At 42.0% G+C, this 16,730-nt stretch overlaps 2 protein-coding genes across 2 annotated transcripts in view; one reads left to right on the forward strand and one right to left on the reverse strand.

The window, feature by feature from the left end:
• rnf167 (ring finger protein 167) overlaps nucleotides 1-16,730 on the reverse strand; it is a 121,563-nt gene that overhangs the window by 42,831 nt on the left and 62,002 nt on the right. The gene's annotated exons all lie outside the window — the stretch shown is intronic.
• LOC130082534 (voltage-gated potassium channel subunit beta-3) overlaps nucleotides 3,554-16,730 on the forward strand; it is a 79,223-nt gene continuing 66,046 nt past the window's right edge. Inside the window, exons 1-2 of the mRNA XM_056247401.1 lie at nucleotides 3,554-3,638; nucleotides 4,182-4,544. Coding sequence (XP_056103376.1) covers nucleotides 4,255-4,544 — 290 coding nt within the window. The 5' untranslated portion in view covers nucleotides 3,554-3,638; nucleotides 4,182-4,254. The remainder of the gene's footprint in view (nucleotides 3,639-4,181; nucleotides 4,545-16,730) is intronic.

Below are 16,730 nucleotides of genomic sequence, written 5' to 3' on the forward strand. Positions count from 1 at the left end.
TCACACAGTCAGACTGTGTGACACACTGAACATTTCAAAAACTTTTAGCCTTTATAGAGGGGTTTCACCAACGTCACGTTCTGGGCGGTAACCCGGATGCGCGGCCATTATGGAGGCACTCGGATGTAAACAACAGCATGGATTGCACTGTTCATGTACTACTGAACACATTGTTACACTAATAAACCACGGAAAAAACACGTGGTAGGTGCGAAATCATATAGAGAAGGACTTGGGAAGCAGGACAGAGCGAAACATTTTGACAAACTAAAGTTAATATGTTTTATGTGGTCACATTATGTGGTAGCTGCTAAAGATCCGAACGAGTTAGCTTCTCTAGCACGTAACATTACTGCAATTCTTCCATCTATTTATTATCCCGAAATAAGATACGTTCAGATTGTCAGTCCAAAAAAGCACATGAAATTCGTTTCAAGTTACATCCATATGTGGTTTGAAATCCTATTCAAATCACATATCAGGACATCAGCCTCAGTCTGAACGATCGGATTTCGCGTGGTATGTCTTAAAATGCAAACGTAATTTATAGGAAACATGCTGAAAGTCACTGCCGAAACAATGCTGTGTTGTTGCAAAGTGCCGGACGAGCAGAAAAATATTATTTCTGAAACCGGCGCAGACGAGCGTGGGAAAAAAGCAGTAGCTAACGTTATATACCAGCCTCCTACAGTTCTGCCGCAGTAGTCCAGCGCGGCGGCTACACATTTCCATGTTGTAACATTTAAAAAAGACAACATCTAACATTATATTGCAAATGCAACCCCTCCATCAACGCAAAGTCATTGCCATATTACCAAATAACATGCATGGACACACACGTCGGATCTGAACAGTTGCGATACACAGTGTGGACATCATTTTAGATCAGATTCCAATTTGATACAAAGATAATCGGATTTGGACTGACAGTGTGAATGTAGCCATAGTTAACATTAACTGCGTCGACATTTTAGCCATAGTCAACGCTTCATTTACATGTGTCTGATGCTGTACCTCTCTCAACCACAAACGCCTTCTTTCATCAGTTTTTTGCACTCTTCTCTTTAACTTTTGACAGTCTATAGCACTCGACATGTTTTTTCCCGATGTGACCGATTGGTACAGACAAAAACTCGACCATTTTTCAGCAGCAATAATCAGCCAAATTTGCGAGTCCATTCAGTTCAGTGGCATTATTCACGTTCTGTGCCTCCAAAATGGCCGACTTCCGGATTGATGACGCGTCGTGAAACCTAGTGATGGGCGATACTGCAAATTTCTGTATCGATCCGATACCAAGTAAAAACAGGGCCAGTATCGCCAATATCGATGCCGATACCGATACTTTTTCATTTTAAAAGCATGCATTTGAACTTGTATGCACTTTCCTGTGTGTCATGATTTATGAGGTGAATGCATCATTAATATGCTAAATCTGAACACTTTTTCATGACTACTAGGCCTAAATATTTTGTGAATTGTGCTCTCAACTCCCCTTTAATTAGTCAGTGACTTTTACAAAACTCTTACAAAACTTTTACAAAACTCTTACAAAAATTAATAAAAAATTACTGGTAAAAAAAATACACATTTGGATCGATATTTTTATGTGAGGATTGATCCTTTTCGATACCACGTCAGTATCGAAGTATCGATACTTCAGGATCGATCCGCCCATCACTAGTGAAACCCCTCTATTGTTCAAACCAGAGTCGGACAATGATGGAGAGACTCAAGTGACAGCAAGAAGTGACAACATGTAGAATGCAACAGGACACTTCTGAATGGTTAGTTGATGAATGTATGCTGCTGACGTTAACTATCTTCTAGTATAGTCATTGATTAGTATATTCTGTCATGATAATCTATAAATCGCGTTTCTGGGAGCTGGGTTTATGTAAATTTTAGGGTTCGTGATGACCACCGTTTGTTGTAGTCCTTAAAAAGCGATTTCTGTAAAATAAAACATCTCCCTTTGCTTTGAACTTTGAGCGTCATATTAACTTTAAAAAAAGTTCAATCATAATCAACTACCCTTTAGGGCACTTTCATGACTATGATTCTTTAGAACACTTTGAAAAAGTAGCCTACACTTAAAGTTCATTCTTTTATTAACCTTTTGTTTTTGTTTTATTTCATTAACCTTAGTTAATTTAAAAAAAAAAACTATAATACATTGCATATTACATGTCTGGAAACATTCCATTCAGTGTGCCCTTATTTTAGAGTATTTTATTTCCATAATAAGTACTCTTTTTTTTAAAATTGTGCTATAAGTGCACTTCTTTTATCTAAATAGATTTATGTTTAAAATAATAAAAGATAAAAATATATTCTTCTTTTTTGTATTTTTCTGATGGATGAATAGCGCAGTGTTAAAGAATGCAATGCTTAAAGCTGGAGCTGTGCTGAGAGCAACAGATTAATGACTGTGAATCCATTACACGACTCTCTATTCCCTCATCTCTATCCTCAATCCCTTCTGTGCTCCTCTGACACAAATGGGACAGAGAGCAACACATCTGGCTGCGTGCGTGTGTGTGTGTGTGTGTGTGTGTGTGTGTGTGTGTGTGTGAGAAAGAGAAAGAGAGAGAAACAACCCAGTAGATTATATGGTGTAGATGTTGATTTTTCATGTCTCATTTTAATCTCAATTTTGTTTCAGATGTTTCTCAGTTTTGACTGAGCCATAGACACGAGGCTGCATGTAATCACATTTATGCTGACATTCATTACAACAACAGCAAGATTGTGATCGATAAATTGTGATATTGCACAACAAATTTGTATCAACTCACTTTAGCATTTTACATCCTAAAATGAAGTCAAAGCAGATTCAACCCGTTTCGTATCGCCAAATAACACACAGATGAATTACTGAAGCAGAGAAAACACATGGCAAGTGGAGTGAAACGTTGAAAATATCAGCACTCTTGGATACTAACTTTTGTATATATTAAGTGAAATGTTACATATAATAAGAATAGGCATAGCTATAAAAATGAATGTGTATCACAGTTCAGAACAGATCATTCAGTCTCAAAAGAGTTTGATGAGAAATATCAAGTTTCTCATCAAATATGAAATATCGAGTGCTTAATTCATGACTTTGATCGCAGAAGTCTCCATCAGATCATCATGTAGTCTCATTGCTAGAAACAAATATATAAAACAGATCTAATTTGTGATTTTTTCTTCATACACACCTGAAAAAGGACTATAAACTTGTATCTACTGTACTGAATAACAGCATATTCTGTTTATAGCGCTCTGTTTGAAAATGATGTTATGATGATTGTTATGCCTGTCAACTATTCCCTTTTATTATTAGATCTTGGTGTGGTATTTTTGGCTTCCTTTTGGATATCTGTCCTTAGATTTATTGTGTCATTTTTAGCGTTTCTTTTTCCACATCATTAGTTTGAGCTGTTGGATGAGGGAGGGGCGACCTGGGCACTTTTTATCTGTGTGTTTTTTTTTTTTTAAATCAAGCCCAATGCAAGCAGATTGAGCATTAGTGTGTGTGTGTGTGTGTTTTGAATCTAAATCTACAACCTCACTGTAAATCCTCTGTCATCTTTCATTCCAAAGAGCGAAAGAGACTGGGAAAAAGAGAGGAGAAAGCAAAAGAGACAAAAGTAAGAAAGAAATTGAATTTTGTAAACTTTTTTTAATTTGTCTGGGTTGTTTTTATTTATTTTAAGCATAATTCAAACTAAAGGTTTATGCTTTAAGCAACAACAACTACAACAAAAAACTATTTGGTGTAAGAAAAATAATCTTAAATCAGGAGATATTCTATGAAAGCAAAAATCTTACAATTTTCGTCAAGTAAATGCATCTTGTTTTTTTAGAATGTTTAGATATATTTACTAGAAAATAAAAAAGTATAAAACCCCAAAATTGTTTAAGAAAATACACTTTTTTGCAGTGAAAGAGATGATGTTATAAAAAGGAATGTGTGTGTGTGAGTTTTGACAGTGATGTGTGCCGATGTTCTTTATTTAATGATTTTCACTGTGTAAAAGAACAAACATCAAAGGATGGGAGTTTTTTTTCTTCTTTACTCTGATAAATGTGGCATCTCCAAATGATATATTTAATTTGGTACCTGCATGCTGAAACTTTGTTCTTTGCTTTTTTTTGCCTTTCTTTTATCTTCTTTCACTTAGTCCTGCCAGTTGGAGTGTGTCTAAATGCTCAACTGAGAGCTCAAACCGAAGACGACGAGAGACCGAACAAAACCCCTGGAAAATGGCCATGTTTGGGGGTCGTGGGGCGAAGGGGGGCAAGTTCTCCGTTGAGGACCTGTACGGGATCAGCAAGAAGCCTAAAGCCTCGTCAGGGGCAGCGAGCAGCACTGGGGCAAAAGTAAATGTGCAAAGCCGTGGAAAGGGGCAGAAAGGAGAAACGAATGCCCTGGCTTCGCAGATTTTGGAGGCGGCACACAGACTGGTCGAGCGCCGGCGTCTTGAGCTTTACCTGAGGGAGTGTGGACTCAGCATCAATGACTGCCAATCAGAGAGACAAGCCATGCTGTACCGGTGAGTGTGTGTGTGTGTGTGTGTTGGGAAATGCACTCTCTCAATGGTGTCAAACCTGATAAAGCAAATGTGAAAGGATAATAAATGAAGATGGCAGTAGCAGAACAGAAGCTACATTCGGAACAGAAGATAGAATAAGAAATTAATATTTTTATTCAGCAAGGATGCGTTTATTTGACCAAAAGTGACAATAAAGACATTTATGTCAGGTTATGTCTTGTGTTTTTGGTTTCAAGTTCAGGGGCCGTTTACACAACACCGCGGTTTCAACTCAAAACGTAAAACTTTTTATGCGTTTTGGCCGTTCATTTACACGACAATGGCATTTTTGGGGGCCTGAAATCACAAACTTTTGAAAATGGGTTTCAGAGTGCACATTTTTTGAAAATGAACCGTTCTTGTCTCCTTGTAAACTACAAAAAACACAAATTTGTGAAAACGGTGACATGCACATGTGTATTAGGCTACGTGTTTAGTCTATAGGCACATAGTGTTTCTTTACAAAGTGACATTGCTTCTGGTCTGTGTGTTTAGTTTTATTTTCATGGACTTTTAGGGTACGTTTACATGACAACGATATGCTTAAAAGTTAAAACGGAGAAGTTTTTCCTTTGAGTTTTCCGCGTACAGACGACACCCTTGTCAAAACTTCCCCATTTACACAGATCCGGGAAACGACTAAAAGCGCTGTTCTAAAAAAGAATCCTGAAAAAATTTAAAAGTTTCCACAAAAACATGAAGCAGCACAAGTGTTTTCAACATTGATATTTATAATAAATGTTTCTTGAGCAGCAAATCATCATATTAGAATGATTAATGAAGGGATCATGTGACACTGAAGACTGGAGTAATGATGCTGAAAATTCAGCTTTGATCACAGGAATAAATTACATACTAAAATATGTTCAAATAGAAAACAGTTATTTTAAATTGTAGAAATATTTCACAATATTACGTTTTTTTTTTTTTTTTGTGTTTGATCATATAAATGCAGTCTTGGTGAGCATAAAAAAACTTCTTTCAAAAACATTAACAAATCTTACCACCCCCTAACTTTTGTTAGGTGTATGTAAAGGTGTTCTTTGTAACTTATCTCCACTAAAAGGTGCATATTAGTACCTTAAGGGTACATATTATGAGTCACTTGTAATAAAGGGGTCATATAACGGTTCTAAAAAGAACATTATTTTGTGTATTATGCAATGAGTTTACGTGGTTTTAGGTAAAAAAAAAAAAAAGTCATTATTTTACACATACTGTACATTATTGTTGCTCCTCTACGCCCCGCCTTCCTGAAACGCATCGATTTTTACAAAGCTCATCGTTCTGAAAAGCGCGGTGTGCTCTGATTGGCCAGCGATCCGGTGCATTGTGATTGGCCCACTGTGTGTACAGTGTATATAAGTACAGTTATTTTAAATATACTCGTAAGATCTGAAGTATAGAACAATTGCACATTCAATACTATTAAGTGCACTTCTTTTACACAAGGAGCAGAACAAAATTCACCATAAAAGCATTTAACTAATGTTTTTGTTTTTTTAATTGAAGAGAAAAACTGCAACAGAAACTTTTGCATTAGAAATAGTCATAGAGTAGACTAAAGTTGTAGACTATATTTATCATATAAACTACACTACACATGTTATATGGCTTAACATGGTTATATGGTGTGTGTGGGAGGAGGGACTATGCTGGCAATTGTAAACGAAAGCATGTGACGGGTCAGAGCAGTACACAAATTGTGTAATGGGTGCATGATGCTTCATAATTTTCATTTTTGGGTGAACTAACCCTTTAAGCGTGTGACGGAAATGTGACGCCCCTTACCATATTTGTGTTGTGATGTCTGTCTGTGTTCCCCCTGTCTTTGTGCACTTGGTTCAGTCCTGTTCCCTGTTTTCCCGCTCCCCGTTATCTCTATTAGTCTTCACAGGTGTCCCCGATTAACCTCGCCCCCTTGTCATCTTGTTTAGCTTGTTTGCCCTTGTATTTAAGCCCTGTGTTTCAGTCCAGTCCTTGTGAGTTCTTGTGTTGTAACTGTCGATGTTGGTTTTACTGCGCCTGAGTCTTGTTCCTGGTCTGAGTCTTTGTATTGTTTTCAGTTTATGGAATAAAGTGTGCTGCATGTGGATGCTGCTTCCTCCTTGTTTCTACTGCATCGTGACAGAAGAAGTCACCGAAAGATGGATCCAGCAGTTGCCAGCAATGGAGTGCTAATAAGAATGCTTTCTTCAATGTTCCAAGACGGACAGCCGATAGAGTGGTATGTGAGGGACTTTGTGAATTGCTGTCATTTGGGATCCTTGGATGACACCCAGGTCTTGGACCTGTTCTGGAGCGGGCTGGATGCGGATATTGCTCAGCGGATGCCGGACGACTATACCGGCTGGACCCTTAAAGGGTATATCGACCTGGCCCTTTACTTGAGCGGTTCAGCTTTTACTGTGGGCTTGGCCGATGAAACACCCCGCAAGCTCACAGTACCCCCTGAGTCAGTTTACGTCAGCCCCGTCCAGCCTGAGTTCCTTCACGTCAGCCTTACAGAGACCGCCCAGCCAGAGACCGTTCACGTCTCGTCTGCCCAGCCAGAGACCGTTCACGTCACGTCTTCCCAGCCAGAGACTGTTCACGCCACGCAAGCGCCGCCTGAGCCCTCAGCAGAAATGGCCACCGCTATGCCTGAGCCCTCAGTGACCGCAACACTGGCCATTATGGCCACAGCCATGTGGTGTGTGTGGGCTGCGCACACACTTGAGCCAGTGTCTGCTGATTCTGCGCCAGAGCCCGCTGATCCTGCGCCAGGGGCCACTGATCCTGCGCCAGGGGCCACTGATCCTGCGCCAGGGGCCACTGATCCTGCGCCAGGGGCCACTGATCCTGCGCCAGAGCCCACTGATCCTGCGCCAGAGCCCACTGATCCTGCGCCAGAGCCCACTGATCCTGCGCCAGAGCCCACTGATCCTGCGCCAGAGCCCACTGATCCTGCGCCAGAGCCCACTGATCCTGCGCCAGAGCCCACTGATCCTGCGCCAGAGCCCACTGATCCTGCGCCAGAGCCCACTGATCCTGCGCCAGAGCCCACTGATCCTGCGCCAGAGCCCACTGATCCTGCGCCAGAGCCCACTGATCCTGCGCCAGAGCCCACTGATCCTGCGCCAGAGCCCACTGATCCTGCGCCAGAGCCCACTGATCCTGCGCCAGAGCCCACTGATCCTGCGCCAGAGCCCACTGATCCTGCGCCAGAGCCCACTGATCCTGCGCCAGAGCCCACTGATCCTGCGCCAGAGCCCACTGATCCTGCGCCAGAGCCCACTGATCCTGCGCCAGAGCCCACTGATCCTGCGCCAGAGCCCACTGATCCTGCGCCAGAGCCCACTGATCCTGCGCCAGTCCTGTTCAGCCCAGAGTTTCCTTCGCCGCTGGTCCTGCCCAGCCTAAAGCCCTCTTCACCCCTGGTTCTGCCCGAATCTCTTGAGCCGGGGTTCGGTCCTGAGCCGGTGCCTGCTCCAGGCTACAACCCCGTAGCTACCCCCAAGAAATTGTTTGGGGGGGGCAGTAGGCCACTGCCGTGGCCGCCCGAAGGGTCTTCACCGCCGTGGCCGCCCGAGGGGTCTTCACCGCCGTGGCCGCCCGAGGGGTCTTCACCGCCGTGGCCGCCCGAGGGGTCTTCACCGCCGTGGCTGCCCGACAGCTCCGCCCTGGACGCCCGAGGGTCAGACAGCTCCGCCCTGGACGCCCGAGGGTCCGACAGCTCCGCCCTGGACGCCCGAGGGTCCGACAGCTCCACCCTGGACGCCCGAGGGTCCACAACCTGCTCCGCCGTGGCCACGCCCTCAGCCTGCCCACAGCCTGCTCCGTCGTGGACACGCCCACAGCCTGCTCCGCCGTGGCCACGCCCTCAGCCTGCTCTGTCATGGACACGCCCACAGCCTGCTCCGCTCTGGCAGCCTGTTCGTCCTGCTCCGCCCTGGCCGCCTGCACGTCCAGCTCCGCCCACGTTCCATGGCCCATGCCCGTCATTGCTAGGCCCTGGTCCCATTCTCTGCGTGGACCTGGCCCTCCGTCCCTCCCCCGGGACCGCCTCCGCTCCACCGCCCTCCCGAATAGTCTTGTGTCCTGTTTTGTTGGGCGTCGGGAGCCGCCCATAGTGGGGGGGCTATGTTGTGATGTCTGTCTGTGTTTCCCCCTGTCTTTGTGCACTTGGTTCAGTCCTGTTCCCTGTTTTCCCGCTCCCCGTTATCTCTATTAGTCTTCACAGGTGTCCCCGATTAACCACGCCCCCTTGTCATCTTGTTTAGCTTGTTTGCCCTTGTATTTAAGCCCTGTGTTTCAGTCCAGTTCTTGTGTTACTGTCGATGTTGGTTTTACTGCGCCTGAGTCTTGTTCCTGGTCTGAGTCTTTGTATTGTTTTCAGTTTATGGAATAAAGTGTGCTGCATGTGGATCCTGCTTCTTCCTTGTTTCTACTGCATCGTGACAATTTGGCACATTAGCTCCCAAAGCAATGATGACAGGTGATAATGTCGGTACTACCTTATCAATTCGAGCCCAAATCTGATCCAGAAAATGCAGATGACCATGCTAATTGATCAACTTTGCCAGCGCGACTGGACCAGATTGTATCAGATTGGAAAAGTTGTATTTCATTGTGGACATAATTACTGATTATAATGACTTTACTGTCTTTTTACACATCGCGCCGCACTACGGGTGTGAGAACACTATGTAAACATAAAACCTTGTCTGCATTTGTGATCGTAGAAACGACATGCAAGCGCTACTCTATACTGCTCAAAACTCGCGTTTGAATAGTCAGTAGCGAATTCTTAAAATATGAAAACATACTTACAGGCTGAGTCAGAAGCGCCAGAATGTGTAATTGTGTCCTCTTTTGGAAGGCCAAACTAAGTAGTTTGGCTTTTGCAACGAAAAACACAGCTTCTCCACGGCTACAATAATACAGCTTTACGAAAAGTTACGCCTTTCTTTCTTTTCGTATACATTTGGACGGTGTTATGAAACTCTTTCCCCACACACTGACTTAAGGTGTGGCTGAGCCTTAATTTTTATAAAGTATATCTCTTTAGGTTTGACACTTTGAGCTTTGTAACTCTGCAGATCTTATACTTGCACTAACAGCTACATAACACACTAAAGAAAAGGAAAACAAGAAATCACATAATATGACCCCTTTAATATGCATGTTACAAAGTTGTTCCTTTTTAAGGGTATTGTTTCAGTGTCATTGTTGCCCCTGTTATGCTGTTTTAAAGGCTTCTAATTTTGTTCTGGAGTCTCGGTTTACACTTTAATTTTCTTATAATATACATTGCAGTATCGCCTATATTCTCACAGTGTCTGAAACAGTTCAATAAAGGATTCAGTCTCTCTAAACTCCGCCTTTCTGAGAACCTGAGTCAACTGCTTACAGTGCCTGTCGGAAACCAAACGCTCATCTGAATATTCAGCTCCAGATCTTCCTCTCCATTTGATACACAGTGATACGAAGAGTAATGCTGGCATCAGTTTTACCGTATCAATTCCAGCGTGAGTCTCATCCTTTAGAAGTGCATCAAAGTGGATTTGCTTTGGCAGCAGAAAACAGCTTCTTCTTAACACGTCGACACAAACCAAAATCTTCCAGTCGTAGCTACAACTACAGTGTTTGAGGGTCAAAGTAGACGTTGTTCACGGGCAACAAATGAAGAGCATAGACTGGCATTATGCAAAATTGTTACAAACCTATGTAGGTTCATGCAGAAAGTAATACGTTCTGAAATTACTGATGATTGAGACAATAACCGAAAAAGCATAATAGGGGCACTTTTTAAGTACTTTTTTTCTGACAGTGTACTGTAGAAGGTCAAGTTTAGCACTTTCTGGGATGCAGTGGATTACACAGGGTGTTTGGTTGTATATTACAGATTTTTGGCAAATGTATAAGTCATCAGTGCTTTTCATGCAATTAAAGCTGCTGTAGGTAACTTTTGTAAAAAATATTTTTTACATATTTGTTAAAACTGTCATTATGTCCTGACAGTAGAATATGAGACAGATAATCTGTGAAAAAAATCAAGCTCTTCTGGCTCCTCCCAGTGGTCCTATTGCCATTTGCAGAAATACACGCTCCCGGTCAGAAACAACCAATCAGAGCCAGGAGGAATGTCTTAGCAGTGTCAATCATGCTCGTGTACGCGCTGATCACACCCCTCTCTTGCACAGCGCGAGGCGTCGTTCAAACTCGAGATTGCCGGCGTGCTGCAGCTGTGCTTATGACGGAGAAACAACCTAAACTGCCAATTCTCGAGTGACACCAGCTCATAAAACAAAGAGGTAAAAGGAAAAAGACCGATGACGATAAACAAGCGAAAAAGAAAGAATTACACAGAGCCCATTGACTCGGTGTCAAAACTCTAGCCGCATTACATGTAGATAAAATGTCACGCACTCTGCTAAGCAACAATTGAAACCTGCTAATTCACTGGCTTGTCTTGTTGCTGAAATAATGTACTAGCACACCTTATCTAGCATTATATATCGCTAGAATAATTACTTACATACTGTAACGTTAGTTACCGTTATATTAACGTTATCTTACTAGCTATTTATAACTTAAAGAAAGAGTGCAACGCTATAAAGTTACATGTAGGCTATTGCAAAATACATAATGATTTGAGGACCAAGTTTGTAGTCAAAGTATGGGCAGGCCATAGTCAATGTAAAGCATATTATTGACGTTAAATTAGTCCCTATTAGTGAATGTGCCATATAACTTTTTATCCGCTGTTATCAGTGGCCCTGTTTACTAGCCTGCGCGTTCACGACAGGCTCCGCTGTGGAGGGAGGGCTGTAGCGCAGCAGAGAGCAAGGGGGTGGGACCTGTAAGTTGTGCTTGTTCAAATTTTCAGGCTAAGTCAACGTTTTCTCAAAACTCCCTACTGCAGCTTTAACAGTACACTTACTGCAGAGTAATATAGTTTATATTTCAAATATCCACAATATCTTTATCAATAATAAATATATACATTTGGAGACTTATGGCATAGTAGACATTTCCTGAAGTTTATAATACTTATAATCCTGTTATAATTGCACCACAAATCCCATGAGGCTGTTCTGTGTCCCAGGGTGATTGGCTCTATGCGGGTTGCCATGGGAACTGCCGGCCGTGCTCAAGGTTCGCTGATTTGAGGCACAGGGGCTACAGTATCTTTAAATAGCATGAGAGAACTCAAGAGTGTTTGTTTGTGTGCGTGTGTGTGTGTGTGTGTGTGTGTGTGTGTGTGTGTGTGTGTGTGCGTGTGTGTGTGTGTGTGTGAGAGAGAAAAAGAACAAAGGTCCTCTATGGCTTGACCAGTGATCTCACTTCAATACGGATTCACAAATCACAATAAGAATATAGGTGCACCGTGCAAAACAGATTGTTTTGATTCTTCCGTCCCTGCTCAAAATATGCAGAGACAATTAACGATAAAGAAGTCATTTATATTTGCCTGAAAAGTGTAAACAAAATCAAACTCTGTTTAATTAGCGTCATGACATAATAATTGATAATTAGGGTAATTGATTAAACGATTATTGCGCCAGTCCTCAGCGTGTCGAGCTTGAGACCCAGCCTTCTTTTCCACTCATCAGCACTGTTTGATCATCATCCCCCTATGCATGTTACTCAAACTCAAAATATGTTTTCAAATCGAAAAAATATGTTTTCAAATCGAACGGTTAGTGAAACTGAAGTGCTTCTCCTCATGCGAGCGAATGAAGACAACGGCGCAGCGTTTAAATATCATTTCAGACGTCACAGAAATTTCCAGTATTTTGGTGCTAAAGGCTGTCCCTCCCAATTCAAAGTCTGCATCCTCCGAAGGACTCAAAGGCCACACCTTCGAACCATGTCGGACTGAGCGTTGTTGAATGGGACTGTTCTTGTCGCCTAGCAACTGTGACAGCTGCCATTGATGAGCGACAGTATTTGCTAGACTTCATTTTAAAGTCCCCCTGTAGTCCATAATTGTATCCCTTAAAACTCATCTTTGATCACCAAAATGATATATTTAAACGTTTTTTTTCCTGTGTAAAAAAAATCTTCATGCCTTAAAATAGCTTGAATGCAACTTTTAGAACTATGAATATGCTAATTAGCCCCGCCTCCACTCGCTCAATCCAGCTCAGAGATTCAATTGGCCAATTTACTGAGGTAAATGCTGCACAATGCTATCCCTCTTTACAAAGTCAGACACCCAACGGTAAATATGATTAGCCTTTTGCTTGACTACGTTATCAAACAGCTAATAATGTGTTGCTAATGTTACACAAACCATGTTCCCATTCGCCATCTCAGTCTGCTTTTATAACAATCATCAGAGACATGTAGTTTATCATAACATAACATCGTAATATACATCATAACACCTGCTATATTGCTAAATCTACCCGATTTTTCATATCAACAAAAAATATACCGGGATAACCTAGCATGTCTCGAGACTCCCCTGCTAGTTCTCTGTTAATATTATGCTAAAGCCCGCCTGTACGTTAACATGATTGGTTACAACAAGATAGTTTGTGACGTCAGAAACACCAACGACTGTCTTTTTTTTCACTGCAGTTTTAAGAAAATACTCAGCAATGGTGTTGACATGAATTGCACATGGTTTGTCTTAAAGGAACACTCCGACTTTTTGGGACTTTAGCCTATTCACCTTATCCCCCAGAGTTAGATAAGTCCATACATACCTTTTTCATCTCCGTGCGTGCTATAAGTCTGTTTGACACACCCACCGCTAGCCTAGCTTAGCACAAAGACTGGATGTAAATGGTTGCAGCTAGCATACTAATCAAAATAAGTGACCAAATAACGCAAACATTTTCCTATTTACATGTTGTGATTTGTATAGTCACAGAGTGTACAAAAAACAAAGTCACATGAGACAGACATATTTTAACCGTATAAATACTGGGAACTATATTTTCTGAAGGCGAAGCACTGCTACTTGGGCGGAGTGATAATCGCAGCACCTGAGACGCGCCGTGGTGAGGAGCAGAGAGCGCGTCTCAGGTGCTGCGGTTATCACTCCGCCCAAGTAGCAGTGCTTCGCCTTCAGAGAATATAGTTCCCAGTATTTATTCGGGTTTTAAAATATGTCTGTGTCTCATGTGACTTTGTTTTTTGTACACTCTGTGACTATACAAATCCCAACATGTAAATAGGAAAATGTTTGCGTTATTTTGTCACTTATTTGGATTAGTATGCTAGCTGCAACCATTTACATCCAGTCTTTGTGCTAAGCTAGGCTAGCGGTGGGTGTGTCAAACAGACTTATAGCACGCACGGAGATGAAAAAGGTATGTATGGACTTATCTAACTCTGGGGGATAAGGTGAATAGGCTAAAGTCCCAAAAAGTTGGAGTGTTCCTTTAAAGCACATTAAAAACACCACTGTCATAGCACACATTTTTTTTTATTTCTTAGCACCATCTTCTGGTAGTTTGGTGTTACAACAAAGAAATTGATGACTGTAAGATGGTTTCTTAGTGGTTGGTTTAGATCATGTGACTCTTGGGTTAGAGGTTAACCAGGAAATAACCGCAGTGTTCCAGTATCTTTCCATGCGGTTGGTCAACAAGTCTCTTCTCTCTGTTTCCTTTTCATTTTTGTGCCTCGGAAAGGCTTTGCCTTTTTACAAAAAAAAAAAGAGAAAGAAGAGGAAAGAATATAACAGTAAAACTTTCAACTTTACTCCTGCGTCTTCTCTTTTCTGACTCATGTTATCTATCTGTCAGTGTTGCGTAGATGGAACGCGCATCTAGGACAGAATAACCACAGACATATAAACAACATTAAAAGGCTGATTTTCACCACAGGGGGACTTGAAACTGTCTAAATATGTTCACCATGGTCCATTTCTGTATAATAAAGAGTATAAACTATATGTAATTGCATACAAGTCAACATTTCAACTGCTTTAAAGTTTTATTTTATTTTTTTGCATTTGTATCATTAGATATTTGAGTAAGTTGAAACCCTACACTTATGTTTAAAGTGTAATTCGGCAATTTCTCTCTCAAAAATAAAATCCTGTCGTGACTGGTGCGCAATTAATTCTGGGGTAGACAAGGCCAAGAAGGATCCATCTGTTTTATCCTTCATTTCACGGGAAAACAAAGACGCATTTAGTGGCCGCATTTGAAGGAGGCGTTGAACCTTTGAACGCCGTTGTGTGAACAACATACACTCACCTAAAGGATTATTAGGAACACCATACTAATACTGTGTTTGACCGCCTTTCGCCTTCAGAACTGCCTTAATTCTACGTGGCATTGATTCAACAAGGTGCTGAAAGCATTCTTTAGAAATGTTGGCCCATATTGATAGGATAGCATCTTGCAGTTGATGGAGATTTGTGGGATGCACATCCAGGGCACGAAGCTCCCGTTCCACCACATCCCAAAGATGCTCTATTGGGTTGAGATCTGGTGACTGTGGGGGCCATTTTAGTACAGTGAACTCATTGTCATGTTCAAGAAACCAATTTGAAATGATTCGAGCTTTGTGACATGGTGCATTATCCTGCTGGAAGTAGCCATCAGAGGATGTGTACATGGTGGCCATAAAAGGATTGATATGGTCAGAAACAATGCTCAGATAGGCCGTGGCATTTAAACGATGCCCAATTGGCACTAAGGGGCCTAAAGTGTGCCAAGAAAACATCCCCCACACCATTACACCACCACCACCAGCCTGCACAGTGGTAACAAGGCATGATGGATGCATGTTCTCATTCTGTTTACGACAAATTCTGACTCTACCATCTGAATGTCTCAACAGAAATCGAGACTCATCAGACCAGGCAACATTTTTCCAGTCTTCAACTGTCCAATTTTGGTGAGCTCTTGCAAATTGTAGCCTCTTTTTCCTATTTGTAGTGGAGATGAGTGGTACCCGGTGGGGTCTTCTGCTGTTGTAGCCCATCCGCCTCAAGGTTGTGCGTGTTGTGGCTTCACAAATGCTTTGCTGCATACCTCGGTTGTAACGAGTGGTTATTTCAGTCAAAGTTGCTCTTCTATCAGCTTGAATCAGTCGGCCCATTCTCCTCTGACCTCTAGCATTAACAAGGCATTTTCGCCCACAGGACTGCCGCATACTGGATGTTTTTCCCTTTTCACACCATTCTTTGTAAACCCTAGAAATGGTTGTGCGTGAAAATCCCAGTAACTGAGCAGATTGTGAAATACTCAGACCGGCCCGTCTGGCACCAACAACCATGCCACGCTCAAAATTGCTTAAATCACTTTTCTTTCCCATTCTGACATTCAGTTTGGAGTTCAGGAGATTGTCTTGACCAGGACCACACCCCTAAATGCATTGAAGCAACTTCCATGTGATTGGGTGATTAGATAATTGCATTAATGAGAAATTGAACAGGTGTTCCTAATAATCCTTTAGGTGAGTGTATTTGTGTATTATTCTGGTAATTTTACGGTATTTACCGCGATTGCTGTGTGAAAGGGGCTATTAATACCTGATATTGTGTGTTTTCTCATGTTTTCCAATGTGTTGCCTGAAATTTGGGACATATTGCTTCTGTGAAGATAAAGATGGCGAGGAAGCTTATATGCTCAGCAGCTTAAAGAGAAAAAACACTGAGAGATGGCAACAAGATAAGTAAAAGAAGAAAAGTACAGAGGAAGAACAAACTCATGTCTTCAGTTTGTGTTTGTCTGAATACACAAACTGCTGTTAGAAGTGTCCGTGCACGTGTGTGTGTGTGTGTGTGTGTGTGTGTGTATCTGTGTACACTTTTATGTTATCGCATATTGCGTTTTCTCCAGATGGAAGCACTTAAAAGCTCTGTCTCTCCAGGGGGGACAGCGATCTGTTTCCAGGTTTCCTCTTTCGTAAAACATATTCTTACTTCCATGAATAATTGAAGTGCAGTTCTCTTCGCTGTCCACTGGAGGCCATGCAACAGATTTATTGAAGAAAAAAAGCTAAACTGTTTTCCACTGTGTGTTTTTTTCTTCATGAAATTGGAGCAAGAGCGAAAGTAGAGCTTTTCGTCCTCTGATAAATCCCTTCACACTATCGTCCGAGACCTACTTTTGTCATTTTCAGCCAATTAATTTGCAATTATATCTTAATTATGCTTTTAGTAGGACACACCTTACAGGCAAATAAGAGGGC

The sequence above is a fragment of the Rhinichthys klamathensis genome, unplaced genomic scaffold, assembly GCF_029890125.1.
Source record: "Rhinichthys klamathensis goyatoka isolate OS25496 unplaced genomic scaffold, OSU_Roscu_1.1 h1tg000046l_1, whole genome shotgun sequence".
In the NCBI taxonomy this organism is placed as follows: Eukaryota; Metazoa; Chordata; class Actinopteri; order Cypriniformes; family Leuciscidae; genus Rhinichthys; species Rhinichthys klamathensis.